The 18279-nt window shown below is 52.9% G+C and overlaps 1 protein-coding gene across 2 annotated transcripts; it reads left to right on the top strand.

Moving 5' to 3' along the window:
- Nucleotides 1-11275: 11275 nt before the first annotated feature.
- LOC119095871 (uncharacterized) lies at nt 11276-13532 on the top strand. Of its 2 annotated transcripts, XR_005093940.1 has the most exons (3): nt 11276-11315; nt 12042-12224; nt 13213-13532. XR_005093940.1 is itself a non-coding variant. In XM_037218734.1 (2 exons), exons 1-2 carry the CDS (start codon nt 11931-11933, stop codon nt 13375-13377), a joined length of 459 nt encoding a protein of 152 aa, XP_037074629.1. In that variant the 5' UTR covers nt 11765-11930; the 3' UTR covers nt 13378-13532. The 2 variants fall into 2 exon arrangements, 1 of the variants encoding a protein (XP_037074629.1); XM_037218734.1 differs by lacking the exon at nt 11276-11315 and having other exon boundaries at nt 11765-12224.
- The last annotated feature ends 4747 nt before the right edge of the window (nt 13533-18279 follow it).

The raw sequence follows: 18279 nt of genomic DNA, 5'->3' as shown, positions 1-18279 counted from the left end.
TCGCCCCCCGGCTGAGCCCCTGCCAAGGTGAGGGTGGTGGCCGGCACGCTCCAAAGACAACAGCGCCTGACTCATAGGTGATTTGGCGGCCCAGCCAGCGCCGCCACCTGCGTGCCCGCCGTGTGTGCAGGAGGGGTGGGGGGGGGGGGGGGGGGGACGCAGCCGACGGACGAGCGCGACGCGCCTGGCTGCTGCGCTGTTGAACAAGATTTCTGCCAATTTGCGCTGCCGGAAATATGTTTTTTTTCATCGCTTACTAGGCAAGTATTGGATTGGTCGACCCGAAAAAGGTCGCCCATTCAACTAGCGGCGGAAGCACGGCGGAGGATACAGATGACAGATGAACATGTGTCGGATATTTCACAGTATTTGACGCGGAGAGATGGAACAAATCGTGCCGAACTGCGCGTGAGATCTCTTTGAAGGACCTCTTTGAATTGTGAAAATGTGTCTCCTTGAATCATAGCAACGCGTCGGGATCCTGTCTGGCGTCGAATGCAGGGGGCTGTTCTGGAAATTAGCAACGTTGCCTTGTAGCTTATAGCGGAAGGTGGACAGTTATCTTCATTTGTGCCCTACAGATCCGTAATCCACAAGCCCCCGAAGATGGCAATAAAAGGGTTGCACATCATAAAGTGCATAGCATGGCTCTTCATTTTAGACCAAACTCACAAACTTGTCTGGGCCATGGCAACAACACAACCCTGCTGGCACGTCTGCCCATCTCACCCCGAAACAGCCCTGGACCGGCCACCTGCCTGACAAGTTCGCCTGGTCTAATTCTGGCAGCATGTTTTGGTTCGCGTGGCTGCATCTGCCAACTCGGCGACCGCACGTCCTTCAGGCGGACGACTCCGTGATAAACGCCTGCAACTCTTGCGGTCGTCAGTCACGCTGCTGGCGCGCCGGGCGATCCGGCGCCGGCACTGGTGCTCTACAACGACGGCTTGCTGATAACCACAGACATGTTGGGCTGGGCGCAGAGGTCGCCGACGCGCAGCATGGTGACAGACAGCTGTGGCGCGCGTGCACACTGCGGGCTGTTTTGGTGGGCGGAGTAGACTTAAGTTTCACCGTCACGGACTGCGTTTGGTGTGGTGCTTGGGTGGAAAGGTACCACCAGGATAACCAATCCAAACAAAGAAGATTGTAAGCTATCACAGAAAGCTGATAATGACTGACACAAGCATACTCGGATATGCATCCATGAACTACACTTACAAGGGAGCGCAGTTTCCTCCCTCCTAATCTTCGGAACCAAAGGGCGATTTTCTCTATTAAAAATGTAATGCATGGGCTTGGATCGAACTTCCCAGATATAATTTGGATAGGCTGAATGTCATATGACTTCACAAGGTAGATCAAGTGAAAGGTTTTGAGATAGCTGCGATCACTCGGCGTCGGTGTGCCAACGGCCGGTTTGGGAGAGAACGGCTTTTGGAACGCTGGCTGCTAGGCTAAGCAAGTCAGCTGATAGCGGGATGAATGGCGCCGCATCACTCCATGCATCTGCAGGCGAGAAATCAAGGTGTTCCAAAGAACAATGCAAGCGTACGAGTACAGACGTGTCGTCATTGAAAACCGGCAGGGAGGCCACACATTGGTATCGTCTTGACGTCGCCGTCAGATGGCAGGTGCGATCCGTCAAATGACAGGTTAGAGCAAAAGATCGCAGTAAACTACCGTCAGATGGCAAGTGAGAGCTGTCAGATGGCACGGGCTAACATAGCGCAAGCGAAATATCAGGTATCGACGCTGGTCCCAGCAACTAGAGCATATGAGAGGAAGGCTGAGCACTGCCCTTGGTTAGAAATTGGAATTAGGTTGAGGCTCATGCTGGGCATTGTGGGTTCATACAGATTTCTGAGCAGATTACCCTTTTTAATCTGTGTCTGCAATTCTATCCCGAGAGAAGTGGAAGTGTTCGTTGCGGTAGAGGGCGAAGCAAAACAGTGATGGAACCTAGGATGCGTGGGTGACGACTGAGAATTAAACGAGCGTGACTAAACAGTAATTGACGCGATGCGACGCATCCTTGCGGTCAGACTCTAAATATAGCACTGTTCAGCATCAGATGTGACATATCGGAGAGTGATTCGGGTGTTGTATGCGTTGTGGAAGTTGTTGAGTAAGGGGCATGATTGTAACTTACTTGGAGGTCTGTGGGCTAATAGGTCAGTGTAAAGTTGGCAAATCGTTGGTAGCCTACACACTGTACAGCCCAGGTTGGATCATTATCTGGATCAACTAACGGGACGCCAGATTGCCGTAAGGGGGGGGGGGGGGGGTCACAGGAGCGGCAGATGTATGGTCCAGCTGCTGCCGACATTAAGTTAGACCCAAAAAGGTCCCGCGTTGCATGAACAGGTATGTACTAAAGCGGTGGTCTGAAACTTCGCGGTTCGCTGCTGCAGATAGAGTGAGTGATGTCTCCTTACAGTGTGACGCCACCCACAGTCGATATGGTAGCGTCATTTTGCTATTGCGGAACCTGCCACAGACAACGAACTGAAAAGTAACAGTGGGAGTTAGACTTTAAAGATGATTATGGACTTCCTGGTAATATCAGCCTAGGAACAATATTTTACAGGTGGGTGAAGTCACGGGGAAAGCTCCTCCATGACATTTGGAGATATGCTGCCAGCGTGAAGGCACTTTCTATTTTACGCCTTGTCAGAAACAGGGCAGTGAATTGGCGTGTAGGATGCAAGTGTTAACCATTTACATCGCACTTCTGGGGACCGGTGCGGTCACCAGGACATGAGACGGGCCGGTTGGCTGCGGCTGGTCGAAGATGCTCACCATGATTTACTTGCACCATGCAGCATTAAGAATATTACCACCGTAGGTAGCGAGACAAAAACTTCTCACCCCATTTGACAGCTGGATGGAGTGAGGACTAGACGTCATTTTTCAACGTAAGGCACATTGCTTTTCTTAGAAATGCTTTCTATTTCCTTTTCCATTTCCACTGCTGGGACCAACATCAGAGTTGACGCCAAAACTATTAAAAATGTTGGGTCCGCTGTGATTTTCAGCCAAGCTAGTATAAAGAATAACCTGCTTGCTAAATCTAAATATATGCATATATATATATATATATATATATATATATATATATATATATATATATATATATATATATATATATATATATAATATATACGTATATATCTCGTATATATATATGTATATATGCATATACGAGACGTGTATGACGTATATATATATATATATATATATATATATATATATATATATATATATATATATATATATACGATGTGCTGATGCACCAGGGACATTTGTTGCACGAGATCGAGCATTTCCTTTAATGAGTTAAACATGGGGATAAGTGAGCATATGTATAAATAAGGTACGTTGTAATACATCATTACATACACCAACACAAGACAATGTGTTCTCCGTTGTGTTTGGTTAAGACTAAACAGCCCCAGAAGCTGAAGCCATGCATAGAGTCACATCACAATCCACCAGAGCGATCTTGTGCTCAGTGTCGCATCACAATCCACCAAAGCGATCTTGTACTCAGTGTCGCATCACAATCCACCAAAGCGATCTTGTGCTCAGTGTCGCATCACAATCCACCAAAGCGATCTTGTGCTCAGTGTCGCATCACAATCCACCAAAGCGATCTTGTGCTCAGTGTCGCAATCACAATCCACCAAAGCGATCTTGTGCTCAGTGTCGCATCACAACCCACCAAAGCGATCTTGTGCCCAGTGTCGCATCACAATCCACCAAAGCGATCTCGTGCTCAGTGTCACATCACAATCCACCAAAGCGATCTTGTGCTCAGTGCCACATCACAATCCACCAAAGCGATCTTGTGCTCAGTGTCACATCGCAATCCACGAGAGCGATCTTGTGCGCAGTGTCACATCACAATCCACCAAAGCGATCTTGTGCGCAGTGAAAATAGTCATGGTTAGTAACCTCGTAATAGTCACTGTGCTGACCAGATTTTAAACCCAGAAAATATAGTAGAGGTGATTGGATCTCCCGGCAGTTCATGCGGCTAAGTGGCCGAATGTTTACACCTCTGAACTTGCAGGTTAATCGATGGGCCGTGATTTGGCGTTGAATTGAAAAGATGACGTCAGAGAAGCGCCGTACGGCTTATGGTCTGTGTGAGAGCGGCCGCACCCACGTGAAAACTACAACCTCCAACTTACAGAGCGGAGCATCGGAGATATGCCGCACGGGCCGTGGGGCTCAGCTGGCACGCGCCAGTCTGCTCTGTAGACTTCCCTGTTACTGCATGCTAATAATATGCATGCATGAGGGACTTACATCGAGAAGCAGCCTCGCATGCATGGCCGACGCTGATCTGCTGATCAAGGCGAGCCAACAAGACTTGGGCGTCGTTTGTGTTGAATTGGAGAGATCAATAGAGATCTTCGACCGTGCGAGGTGTTCAGAACTGACTTGACTGCGGTGATCGTCGAAGTTTGTTATGGTGGCCTTGTGTTCTACACACCAGGTGTTTCGCGCGTGCCAGCCTTATGACACCATGGCGAGGAATTTACGGGTAAAGAATCAAAACCGCCGACTTTAGATTACGTCACTATCAAGGAGCTCAGGAGCATGATCGCTGTAAAAAGCTTTTAAGATATCACTCGCATAATTATTGTTTATGAACAACAAATAGTAATGTAAATAATACCTGCAATCGCCATACTCAGAATGTGATACTGCACTCATATTAGAAGATTTTAATGATATAGACTCACGGGGCAAAACCTGGGAACCATTTTTAGCTCCTGCAGTCGGGCTAGCTGGGTGAAGGGATCGCTAGTTGGCGATCCCTTCACCATGCATCTCATCCTGTGCGTTCCAGCGTGTGTTTGATCTGTCGGCTTCGATTATCGAGGCGGGCCACCTGATTACCCTAGGAAAGCTCAAAGGCGCTCATTTTAAAGACTATCAAATCGGTCAGAGCGTAATCACACAGGAGCGCGGTCCACAGCCAGCTACATCACTTTAGAAGCGCGTGACTCGTGGCGCGTCACGCGTGTACGCTGCGCCACGGCGCTCCATTGAGATCCCAGTGACGTCACGCATCCGGCGCAGGCCGTGACGTGGCCTTCCCCTATGACACAGCGAGCTAAATCCGCCCCGCCGCCAGCCTGCGTCGATCAGAAGCGGGCCGCCGCCGGCGCCAGCGTCGCCGGCAATATTTGGATTCGTTGACGAGCGGCTGACTTTGGCAGCTGGTGCGTCGGCTGACCTGGTACGTGGGTGCCGGCGGCGGGCTGGGCCCTGCTCGCTCGGCGCGCGTGAGCCAGAGACGGGCTGGGGCTGCCAGGTGGCGGTGCATCGGACGGGCAAGAGGGATCTGCAGCATCCGGCAGAGGTAGGCATCGGCGGCGCTCTTGGACCCCAAACCCATAGTGGTGCTGGGTGGCATCAGTGGTACTCCTGAGTCCTACGCCCTTGGTGGTGACGGGTAGCATCGCTGGCACTCTTGGGTCCCCTGCCCTTGGTGGTGCTTGGTGTGTATTTTGATGTAACAGCTGTATATGAAATTTAGGGGCGCGCGTAAAACACATCTCCCAGCTGCATTGAAGTAATTCCTGAGCTTGCGTATACTTGAGTAACGCTAGGTTTGAGGCGTTACAAAACGTTTGGAAGTAACGATCATTAGTTATGGACTGAAAAGAAAGAATGGGCGTTGCCCCCTGTAAGTGCAACATTCCTTGACGATAAGGGGCTGCTTGCATATGGCACGGCGACAATCGATCCACTCCATCCGTCCACAATGGCGTTTTGACGCAAACGCAAATCTACTTTTGGTTATATGAAGTCATGAAATTGTTCATTCTGGCACAATTAATCGGCACGGAATTACCCGCCTGTCACGCTCAAGCGAACAAACCAGTAACTCTTTCCGCTGTCTGGTGCGTAAATTATCGCCGAGCATTGAACCGGCAAACTAGACCTTTGCACTGCGAGTCAGATTCATATACAGTTAACATAGCGTTGGCTCTGCCGCAGAGGTAAAATGGTTATTGCACTGTTCTCATACTGGCGCCACACGCCTGGAGAAGCGTTGGCACTTGGCTCAAAGCCCAACATAATGTGCTATCTCACGGAGCAGTTGTAAAACATGTGATTGGGCCGGCGCCCGCTCCAGGAAACAAGCTTGGCTTTTTCCTGACATGACACATCCGCTGACAGTGACTTACAGGCGCAGATGCGCCCAGCGCGTTTGGGGGATGCTGTCATGGCGCTCAAACTGCGCGCTGCTGACGACAGCCCCAGACCAACCGTGCTTGATGGTGACAGCCCCAGGCCAGCCGTGCCTGATGGCGACAGCCCCAGACCAACCGTGCTTGATGGCGACAGCCCCAGACCAACCGTGCTTGATGGCGACGTCTGACCGTGGGATTTGCCTTCCATGGGCTAGATAATCCCGAGCCCCTGCGACGTCGGTGGGCCGTGGGCTTTACCCTCTGTGAGCTTACGACAGTGACTCGTCGGCTAGACCCTACCCGAGCCTCTGTGACGTCAGTGGGCCGTGGGCTTTACCTTCCGTGAGCTTCGACAGTGAATCGCGGGCTAGACCCTACCCAGGCCTCTGTGACGTCAGTGGGCCGTGGGCAGATTCAGTCACTCTGTAGGCGGATCCGGGACCCGGCTGGGCCTCTGTGGCGACGGTCGGCTGAGTTAGTCAGCTCTTTAAGCAGGTCGTGTTTTGACGGTGGGAATGTTTTCGGGCGCGGACGTGCGTCATTGGGCGCAGGCAGGCGATCCCAGCCGAGGCATCCATTACAGGGGGCACATTGGGCACAGGCAGGCGATCCCAGCCATAACATGCATTACAGGGGGCACATCGGGCGCAGACAGGTGATCCCAGTCGCGACAGCCATTGCAGGGGGCCGGGGGTACCTAATCTAGGTGCAGCTTTCCAATGTCCGGGTCGAATGGCCCCGGTCAATGTCGTCAATGAATGGAAATGGCGGACTAGTTTTGGATGCCGTTTTGGAGAAGCCGGTGTGGAGTAACCAAGCTGATAACCAGGATCCTCCATCTCTAGCTGGCTTAACTCGCAGCGAACTGGCAGGCGGACGCCTTAACTCACAGCGGACTGGCTGGCGGACGCCTTAAAAAGACTAGGAGAAGCCATCTGGGCTGCTGAGCTGGTCTCGGGCTGAGCTTCCCCGACCTTAATCCATCTGATCCAGCACGTTCAAATTCATGCTGCCATTCAGCCTGCCGTTTTCCAAGTTCTGAATCCGATCCGATTGATCCCATCAGCCGTCGCCGTTGAGGGAGCGCCTGCCGACAGAGCCCGCCGCGCCCCGCATCACCGCACGTCCCGCCGTTGAGGGAGCGCCTGCCGACAGAGCCCGCCGCGCCCTGCATCACCGCACGTCCCGCCGTTGAGGGAGCGCCTGCCGGCAGAGTCCGCCGCGCCCTGCATCACCGCACGCCCTCTGTCTCGCAGGCGGGGCGAGCGAACAGGATGGCGTCGACCACCAGCTCCCAGTACCGGCATCAGGAGAGAAGTGTCACCGGCCGGCCCGGCAGGCCGGAAAACTGGGATCAGCAGCTCGGTAAGCCGGTGGCGGAGGTGGCAGGTCACGGCAGGCCACCGGGCGCGCGGTGGCCTGCCGTGACCTGCACACCGGGCGCGCGGGTGGGGACCGGTGGTCATGGCCGCGGCACGCGCCTGTAAGAAGCCAACGGCCGCAGGGATAATCTGTGCGCGAGGCGGTGCTTATCAGGCTTAGCGATTTTTAAAAGTTTTCGGTGACAGCATGCTTCTGCATCTACGACTGCAGACGGTGGTGTTGTGTTATGCAAAAGCAGCGGTGAAAGCATGTGATAAAAGGTTAGATCTGCTGTGACACATGTAAAAATGAACTATTCGTTTCTGAAAACTGTGCATGAAAATAACTGACTGAAAACTTTGCTTTGGCTCACACATGGTTCATGGAGCGTTTCCATATCTTTGCCCATGAAACAATTTGTTTGGGAATATAAGGGAATGTTGGGAAAATTTGGGAAAACCCAAGCTTTGCAAACTGGACTAAAAATTATTGTGGATTTTCCAAGGTTTTTCGATTGAGCTCCTGCCATCGGCTATCACTTGGAGAAATTTTAGGTTTTCTTAAATTTTCTTCCTTGACCATCGTATTTGGGATTTGCCTGATGAGGCCATTCTTCAGTGCGCAATCGCCATAGGCAGTTCTGGGAGCGCTTGGAATTCCCTGACGGACATTTGGGGGAAAGGCTTTGGGATCAGATCAGATCAGATCAGAGCACCATTGGGATCAGACATGTTTCAGGGTGGAGTCGCCATAGGCCGCTTGGTGAGCTCACCGGACACCCCGGTTGAGGACCCGACGCTCGAACACCCGACCCGGCCTTCCGAAAATAAAAAGGAAACAGTCTGGAATAGGTTGGCGATCCCTTTGCCAATATCTTGACAAACTTCTGGAGCTTTCCCAAGCATTTCTCAACTGGAAAGGTCGGAAGCCGATAGGGATACCTCGAGTGAGATCGAACCAAAACTGCTTGCTGAGTAATATCTGGAAATCTGTTCGCAACAGCCACACACGCAGCACCCACCAGTCCCTGCAGTCGCATAAGTAGCACGATCCGGCCGGTCTGCCGTTGCAGACACACTGCTGTCGGACCTGAACGAGAGCACGGGGCCGGGGCAGGGCGGCGGCCCGCCGGCCCGCGGCGGCGCCCCCGTCCAGGGCGGCGCGCTGCCAGGCTCGGAGGACTTTCACGAGCGCTGCGAGTACACCAGCCCCGATCAGCGCACGCGTACGGTGGAGGAGCGCAGCCAGCGCACGGCGCGCGCTGGCGACGGCGTGAGTTTGCCGTCGACTCCGACGGAACCAGGCGTCGAACTCGACGCTGGCGGCGTGTCGGCTCACCGCCGCCGGCCGCCCAGGTGTTGTTGCACGTCCGTAATGTCAATGTTGATGAGCACGTGGTGGATTTAGCACTGATGGCAGTGAGGTCATATAACGCGTAGTAGCGCCTTGGGTGGTAGCGATGTGCTGGCGGGGCACTTGTCGTACATCGTGTTGGAACCAAAAGCGCCGATGATGACGGGTTTACAGCAGGTGCAGCATGATCACCTGGCCGGGTTCACACTATGCGTCATGACGGCTCATTAGCCCTGGCTGCCCCAATGCTCCTGCGTCGTGTTGACCTCCACTGTAAGCTAGGTTCGGGTGGGCCGGCGGAGCCTGACCTGTGCTGACCTCTTTCCAGAGACAGATGGTCGCCAGACAGATGTACAAGTCTTCTCACTCTAGCAGCACCGGCCAACTGGCGGTCCTCCCCCCAGGTGAGCAGTAAACAACAGAGTGTCCTTGATTAAGGTATTTGACCTGCGTGGTAGCTTGTGCTGCCAGCGGTTGCAATGTTTGATAGTTGTGAACGCAAGGTATCGGCTGTTTGCACCGCACGAAAACATCGTTTCCTCTGGTCGTTAACCAGGGAGTCAGTGGTGCGCGCACATAGCGAGGAGGCCTTATGACACTTTTACCTCTGTAGGGTTTAGTTTAAAGATTTGATCCGTACTTTAGTTCACGGATCATTGAAAGGGAAAATGACGATCTTTGGCCAGAGTTCTGAATTGTTAACGACGTTAAATACGCTTTAAATTTGTAACGGCACATTCGCGATATTCCAGCCCCAGCATTTGATACGACGCCAACGAAGGAAAATGGCGTGGACATGGATAGCCTGCTTGATCAAATCGACGTTTCAAACAATACGACAGCCTCAAGTAAGTCAAGAGATGGGAGCAGTTCTGCTGGGCACTTCCATCATTGAACATGTAGCGTGAAAATGAACACTGTAATTTGTTTCCTCGCCAGCCAAATCGGAGGACCCATAGTTCACTACCTTAGTGTCCTTTACGCGATTGTCTGGCCCTGTCAAGGCTGCATCGACCATGCGATTGTCTGGCCCTCCCAAGGCTGCATCGGCTGTGCGATTCAATCAGAGATATCACATCATCAGGCGTACATCAAGCACATCGTGCGAGTCTGGAGCTCACTTGTTGCCCGGCCTGTTTCCAGATGCAGCTCCGCGGCCCCATTCCAAGGGGTGAGCATACCGCGCACGCGACACGTCGCCAACGATACCACGCACGCGGCGGGGACGCCGCAGCGACAGCTGACTGAACAGCATGCAGCAAATATGCCACAATGTGCCGATGGCATGCTTTGAGAACGTTCTTATGATATGCAATGTGGACCGTTGGAATGTGGATATCGATACTCAGCTAGGCCAGCGTTTGCTTGCGTACCATTTGGCCATGCGGACATGGCACACATCCCGTTTCTCCAAAGGCTACCCTGCCCAATAGCGGCGAGACTTATCTGCAGTCTGATGTGTGGCATCTTCCTCCCTCTCTCTCGACGTGGTTGGGGTGGCGACCGCACTGACCCTCACCTCCCTGCCCTGTCGCCACAGTCGGTCGCCGGGGCTGCCGGACGAGCCGTCGCTGCTGGTGCCGGACATCAGTCAGCCGGCGCCGGCCGGGCACATGCGCGTCACCAAGTACCAGTACCGCAGCTCCCAGCAGCGCTCCGTCAGCCCGCAGCCGGCGCCGGCAGCGCCCCATCCCGACCTCACGCCTCGCGACATCCGCGACGTCCTGTCCAAGCCGTGGCCGGCGGTGCAGGCGCCGCCGGCGGTGAAGACGCCGCCGGCGGTGCCGCCCAAGCCGCGGCCGACGCCGCGGGAGCCTGAGCTCACGCACATGACGGTGACGGAGCGCTCCAGCGCGGCGTCCTCGCTGGACCGGGTGCCGGCGCCGCCGCCGCAGCAGCCCGGCACCAACACCACCATCAACTACCACATCTACAACTATGGCGCCGGCGGCCCGGACGGCCCGCCGACCGCCCCCGACTCGGGCGTCAGCACCCTGGAGCGGTACGAGACCCGCCAGCAGAGCCCGCCGGGACCTCTCAGCCAGCCCTGGCCGCCGGCCGGCCCGGAGAGCACCGTCAGCAGCCTGCAGCGGTACGAGATGCGCCAGCAGAGCTCGACGGGCCCCGCCAGTCGGCCCTGGCCGCCTGCTGGGACCGAGAGCTGCGTCGAGCGACACGAGACGCGCTCGCAGGCGGCGCCGGCACCGCTGGGCCGGCCGCCCTCGCCGTACGACACGCCCTACCCGGGTCCGCAGGCGGAGCGGTACCACACTCGCACCGTCACCACGGAGATGGAGCGCACCCTGCTCCGGGTACGACGGCGCCGGCGCCGAGACGACCAGGGAAGACGGAGCGCCGAGGCCGCTGGTGCCGTCCGGACCGCAGGTGGGGCTAGGAGCCGGGGAAGGGATTCTGTTGCCGTTTTCTTTGGAACTGACTTATGCGGCACTAAAAGTGGGATATTTCGGTCGCGTGCTCACCAAGTGGTAGAGGTTTTATTGATTTTCGTAGGACTGGTGGTTAAAAGCATAATCGATTAACGCTGGATCCTAAATAAACAGACGCGTGCAACCCAACTACGCCTAGCGCCTGTACAAATGTTTGCGAGACGTGCTTGTATTTTGTCTACGGTGCTCTGAGTCACATCGAGCCTGATGTTGTGAGCCTCCTGCTGCCTTAACTAAAACTAACCTGAAACTGTGTAAACTCGACAGGGCGTCTCGTCCAAACTGATTCAGCATATCAATTACACAAGCCGTACATGCATTAAGTTGTGCGTCAGCTACCAGAGTTCATCACCTACGTTTAAACACACAAGCTGCACCAGCTCCACTTTTTCAGAAGTTGCACTTGAGTCACGCAAATTGAACATCGCGCCTGCTTTCAGTGAGTGATGCCCCGCTGTGGTCGTCATGACCGATACAGCAGCGCTGCTCTCCTGCAGCAGAGCTGACTGCCCAGACCATAGGCCTCAGTTAGTGGCACCCTGCTGCGGTTGACATGACAGACATAGCAGCGCTGCTCTCCTGCAGCAGAGCTGACTCCCCCGACCGCAACAGTTGCCAGGTCGGCACTATGTCTGACGGACGACCCCCTCCCCTGGCGCTCCAGGACGGCACGTACGCGGACGGCCCGCGGCGCCGTGACGTCAGCTCGAGGTCAGTTCAGGTCACCGAGCCGGCCGGCAGCGGGCCGGACGCGGAGCGGCCCCAGGTGGCGCACTCGCAGGACCAGCAGCAGCGCGCTACGCCCGGCGTGTACTACCCGCCGGACGACGCCGACTGCGAGACCAAGGTACCTCCACTACGGAGAGCTCCGACCGAGCAGCGGCAGCGCTCGGAAACGCCAGTCACCGTCGCCATGGGGGCATGCCTGTTTTAAAACTGCCGCGTCTCACTAGCCAACGGAGTGCGCTCAACTGTCCGCTTTTTCTAGGTCTTCGCGGAGAAGCTGGGCAAAGCCTCCCCGTGATGGCATTGGAATGCGACGAGACGGACTTAATCAGAGTTGGAAGAGTGTGCTGTGCCCAGCCCGTTTTGCCTGCTGACCCGAGACTCGTCCCATTGTACCCAACCGCGTAATGGGGTCATGCATACATGCACAAATGCGCTGACTGTGCTTTTGTACCGGCATGACGTTCAGCGAGACAAGGACAGGGTTAGTTCAAAGCTCTCCTCTACCCTGGATGTATGTAGTAAAGTGTGTCTGCAGCGAAGCGGATATGGGTATAAGACCGGTGAGGGGGAGAGGGCCCCGCTCCGCCATTTGACATTTCTGCTTCTGGCTGTGCTGAACTCTTTTCGTCCGTCAATGACCATTATAGGGCTACGTGAATAGGGCTACAGGGATACATTTTGGGTAGCACTAACGTGTTTCAGGCAAAGAGACGCCAGCCTTGGCTTGGAGCTTGGCTACTAGTTGCACCGTTGCTAAGTATGGGGAATTTGCGTGCAAAAAGTTCCTCATTGGAGGCATTCCACTCATGGTTTCCACGTCAGAACACTATGCAAACACTATTGTCTACTTTAAGCACAGAGGTAGGAGGTGTGGCACCGACTCCCACTCCACCTAGAGGCCATTCGACGAGGCCCCTGCGAGTGTTCAGGAGTAAATCTAAGCGGGGGTAGCCGTGAGGTCAACTCAGGGCTGACAGTCAGCACATGCTCACGACTAGAATACAGCGATGCCGGGTAAGGAGAGGACAGGGCAGTGGATGATACCTCATTCCCAGTCGTGTACCAACTTTCACTGGTGCGGCTTTTACCGTCACGATGCCTTTCAGTTCAAGACTAAAGAATCGCACAAGAACGGCAACACCAAGACGGGATTCAAGGCAAAGGGCAAGTACAAAGCACATGGAGGCTCCAAGCAGAAGGAAGACAAGGGAGGCAAGACGATCCCCATTTGTCTCCCCCTGTGTGGCGGTGCGGCGTGCAGCATTATGTAGGGTGACATCTAGTGGTGACATTCAGAACTCGGCCGGGTGGTGCCATCTGTTGATTGAACTCGAACTACAGCTGCGCGTATCACCCGGCGTCAGCGTGTTTTGCTGGCGCCATGATCGAGTCGGACCGTACGAACGCGCTCAACGTGCAACTGCGATGACCAAACGCTTTACGCCTGAGGGTTATGGAGGCATCGACGGCAGTGTTGAGCGTGGACGGGGCATGTGAAGCACTCTGTGTTTTGAGGGCAAAACTGGTGCATTCATGTCACAATCTGTACGGATCGAATGCCGACACGTTGGCCGGAAGGATCGCCACGCAGTGTTTGAGAATGAATGGCCCGTTCATGGCACTGGGCCTGCCCCCAAAGAAATTAATCTCGAAGTTGGTAGGCGGAACGTCACAGCATACTCCCTAACTCCGTTGGCAACGTTGTTGCCCGATTTTCTCTGTTGTGCTGTAGAGTTACCGATTTTAGGCCAAAACGCGGTCTAACTGAAGTTGCATACTGCATAGTGGTATTTCCATCATTACAGCGTTTTAGTGGACATGATAGAGAGGAAGACAACGCAGAACAGAACGGCAATTTAAGCGTTAGCGTTGTGTTACGACAGAAATCATGCTTTTTGGGTTCAGTTTTCTCCTTGCTCTGAGCGAATAGATGGGAAGCCTTTTGGGGCAGGGACAATTACTTAATGAGTGCGATCAGGAAAAAGTTTCCTTATAAATATCCAGCAGGAGGCGCATCAAAGCTAATTGCGAAATTATTTTTGCAATGCGCCCTCTTGCCTTCTTGCCTGCCTGCGCTTTTACTGAGAAGACACCCAATCAACTCCTGGTAGAGTCAGGGCAAATGTTGACTGAGGGTGCACAGAGTGTTGTTTGCAGACTGCTGTCATTTTTAACGTTGAGTGTTTGGTCTTGCCAAATGTTCTAGTCATCGTCTGACTCCGCACAGTGCATGAAGCTTGGAAAGAATGAATAACTCCCTGGACACGCGACAAAATCTGAATACAGATGTTTACCAGGGAGCGTTGAGGTTTTGTTTTAAGCAGCAGTGTTGAGGGCGCGCAACTGAAGGGCCGAGGGCAACGCCCGCCAACGTAAGTGAAATATGTTAGTTCCCCTGCTTGTCCAGTGGTATGAAACTGCAACTGAGAGCGCTTGGAGCACTAACTCCACCTCTCTGTGAGCCCTCCGCCCGTAGACGTTGCTTTTGGGGCCCTACACTTTTGATGGGGCCCCATTTTTCAACCCTCTCGGGAACACTCGATCGTTCGAGGTCTCCCACATTGGGTTTTAGGTACTTACTATCTTAATGGAGGGCCCTATGCTCCGATCTGGGGCATTTGATAACCTGCTTGGGTGCAGTCAAACTTTCGGTGGGTCTCCACACTGGGTCATGGGTACTTCTTATTTGAATGGAGGGCCCTACGCTGTTGTCGGGGGCCCACCTGTTGAGCTGTTCGGGCCGGTGGTGGATCCAGGGGACACGGGCCATGCCCCTCCCCTTCTGCCCCGAGGGGTCACAGGCTCCGAAGAGACTCATAGCCTGCTGAACGGACGCAGTTTCCTGACACAAAATAACAAAATTGGACGTCTTTAGACTTCCAGACAACCAAGAAACGTCGCAAGCCAAAGTGAGAAGCTCATGCACAGACAGAGGTCATTCTTCCCTGAATAATGTGACATGCTGCATGTGCATGCCCTGGTGATTGTGCATGTGCTTTTGGTGTCTCTTGCTACACTGGCTTGCATGGTGGTTGCTTGCTGCATGCAGTCGTAGACGCTCTCGTTGCTTCATGTTGTATGCTCCTATGCTGGCTCCCAGGGCTGCACGCTGAGTATGGTTGGTTGCCAGGTAACGAGTCCTTTGCATGTGTTGCAGAACAAGTGTCAGGCTGGACGGTGTGCTACTTTCTGAATAAACCTCAGTTTGACAGTTGGCATAATAAGGGAGTGGTGCTTGGGGATATTTTGAGGCTCATCGCGCTGTCCAGAGGCCCTACGCAGTCGCCGGAGGCTCTGTATGTCCTAGATCCTCGACGGCATGGTGTGCCTCTGTCCAACGGCTCACGACGCGGCCAACAAGGGGATAATCCGCGTAAGCTGCGTGGCTACATAGATGCTGCATCATCACGGTGCTAAACAGGCGTGTCTCCTTGCATACTGCACGGCGCAGCCCAGTCAAACCCACGTTGAAACTAGATGGTTATCTGGAAGGAAGATGGGTGAGGTGGAAAGTTGGTCAAACAATTCGCAGATGGGTGAATATTGTTTTTGTAGTTGTATTTTTTTTTTGCAGGTCAGTGGCAACGATGTGCTTTGCCTTAAGATGCATTAGATCATTAGATTGTCAATCCAGTGGTTGCGACAAGAGCCGGTGTATTCATGCTTGCGTTATGGTATGAGGATTTCGACGGGTTTGCCCCACTATTTACGATGGTTGTTGATCTGAGGCTGATGAATGGGGGCGGCGGTGGCCCCGCTTACCTGCGCCCCCCCCCCCCCCCCCCCGCCGGCGAGGCGCCACGGCCGCCGCCCGCCGACCGCAACAAGAGTCGGCGTGTCGTAGGGTGTCTGCGCTGTGCCTGGGACTGCGGGGCATAACGCATGGTCGGCGTGCGGCAGCCTGCGCTTCTGCCGCCGCGCGCGTGCGGTGCTAGGTGCTGCTGGACGCCGCCACGCACCGCCGGCGCCATTTGCGAGGCCCGCTGCGGGAACCTGGGCGGATGCGCGTGGCCGTGCCTACACTGTATTGAAAGAACAGAGACTGGCACCGCTCACGAACAATGCTAGAGGAGCACCAATTTTTACAGCTAAGCTAGATGGTTAATTTAGCAACCCAATGATTGCAGGGGTTGCTAAATTGCAACAACAGGGGAGGAAATTACATTATCACATGCTCAAGAATTAATCAGGCTTTGGAAATGATCGTCTTCAGTATACATGCACCGAATCTGGATGTTACGGAGTTTTTCCAGCCTAGTGAATAATTTTTGGACCCGATGGAAAATAACATTCCAGTTACGCTGGATGGGGATTGGCATTTGGCCCTTGATTATGACCAGAATGCAATTAATGATACGCCAACGGGGCCAACAGATTAAAGCAAGTAGTTTCTAAGCTGATTAAGACATGTTACACGGGTTACATTGAGGGCAGATCGATCGGAAAAATACTAGATCTATGTCACATTTAGTTCAATACCTTAAGCAGAATTGGAAGAATGCATTGTTTGTGAGGCCGCACATTGAGGAGGCGTTCAACTCCGTTAGTTAGAGGCTGGTCAAGGCCATTACGAGCTACTTTTTTCACCAGAAGTCATCGACTAGTTTAGCATACTGCACGAGAGCTCGGTAGCAAAAATTTTGCACGACGGTCATCTTACACGGCCCATTCGTCTGTCAAGGCCGTGCAAGCAAGGTGACTGAGTTGTTATTCATTTTTGCTGGTGATGGTATGCTTAGCGTCGCTTATTCAGAGCAATCCTAATGATATAGATAAGAGGAGTAAGAATAGAGAGTTTGAGTGCAAGTTATCGGGCCACTGCGATGATACCTTTGCATTCTGGACGCCTCAGTGAACAGTTGTACGACTCTTTTTGACGACCTTAGAGTTTGCGCCAAATTATCGCAACTGGCAACAAATATGAATACAATAGAATAGAATAGAATATGAACACCAATAGAATACAAGCAATGTGGGTAGGAAATAACGCAAAGGAAGGGGGTCTAAATGCCGTGATTTGAAAATGCAGTGGTTGGAGAGAATGAAGGTGCTAAAGATGGTTTTCTAAAGCAACGATGAGATTGTATGCTCTAACCATCTTGGTACGAAGATTGGTGAAATGCGGCTCGTCAACAAAACTTGGGAGAAGAGGTATTTGACACTGTACGGAAAAGTAACCGTTATAAAAAACATATCAAAACCAACATATATACACTTGTTGTCGCAGCACTGAACAGCCCAATTGTAGATTTTTACGTGGCATGAAATTTTTTGTCACGCTTCAAATGGGGCAAAATATGTATATATCATGCTTGCCAATTACAAATTTAGGGGCATGGACATAAATGGGAAAACAAGTGGAGAGAATGACATGGTGATGTTATTTGCTGGTGCTTTGTAATTTGGTGTTATTTGATGCTTACCAGAATCTGTTTGAAGCTTCATTAATGGGAGTGTGTCCAATCAAGTTAGGATTTTTGACCGTGCACGTAGGATGGTGGGGATTTTTGATTTACAAATTTTTGTGCCATTTTTGTCTACAAATCCGCCTCCACTGACGAGATATTGCTACGGCCGCTAAATTGTCTTCGGTTTGTATGGAAGAACGACGTCATCGGGTTGGCTCCAAGCAGTATTCAGTACTAAACACATCGATATCATTGAGAAGGTATCGTTAGCTCTAGCGAATGGCCTTTCGAGGATGCCGCTAGTCAGCGCTGACAGCAGCTTGCGAGCGTGGCGATGGCGGCGGCCATAATGCGATGATTTTTTATATTCTGCTGAGGGCTGCGAGTGTACGGGTCTAAACGTAAGGGAAGGCGGGTCGGATAATGCGCACCAATTCAAGCTGGCCTACTATATACTGAAATGAGAAATAAGTATAGTGTTGCATCAATCGGCTGCACCGGACTCTTGGGGAATGTGAGTATTCTACGTTGCTTAGCAACCAAAATAATGGTCATCTCCCTAGCGCGCAGTTCCTCGGCACATATAAGCCAGCGCATCCGTCCTTTCGTGCCCGCTAATTGGTTTATATTGTATGATTGCTTTCCTTCATACACAGCCATCGATGGGATTGATAAAAATAAACAAACCAAAACTGTTTCAAGACCCAAATGTGCATTTAGCAGCCAAAATTAAACAGACAATTGCCAAACTCTCCTCAGCCGCCT

This window comes from Pollicipes pollicipes, unplaced genomic scaffold (genome assembly GCF_011947565.3).
Source record: "Pollicipes pollicipes isolate AB1234 unplaced genomic scaffold, Ppol_2.1 Scaffold_4219;HRSCAF=4965_pilon_pilon_pilon, whole genome shotgun sequence".
In the NCBI taxonomy this organism is placed as follows: domain Eukaryota; kingdom Metazoa; phylum Arthropoda; class Thecostraca; order Pollicipedomorpha; family Pollicipedidae; genus Pollicipes; species Pollicipes pollicipes.
The sequence above is the reverse complement of the archived record's forward strand: the minus strand, read 5'-3'. Positions and strand labels throughout refer to the sequence as shown.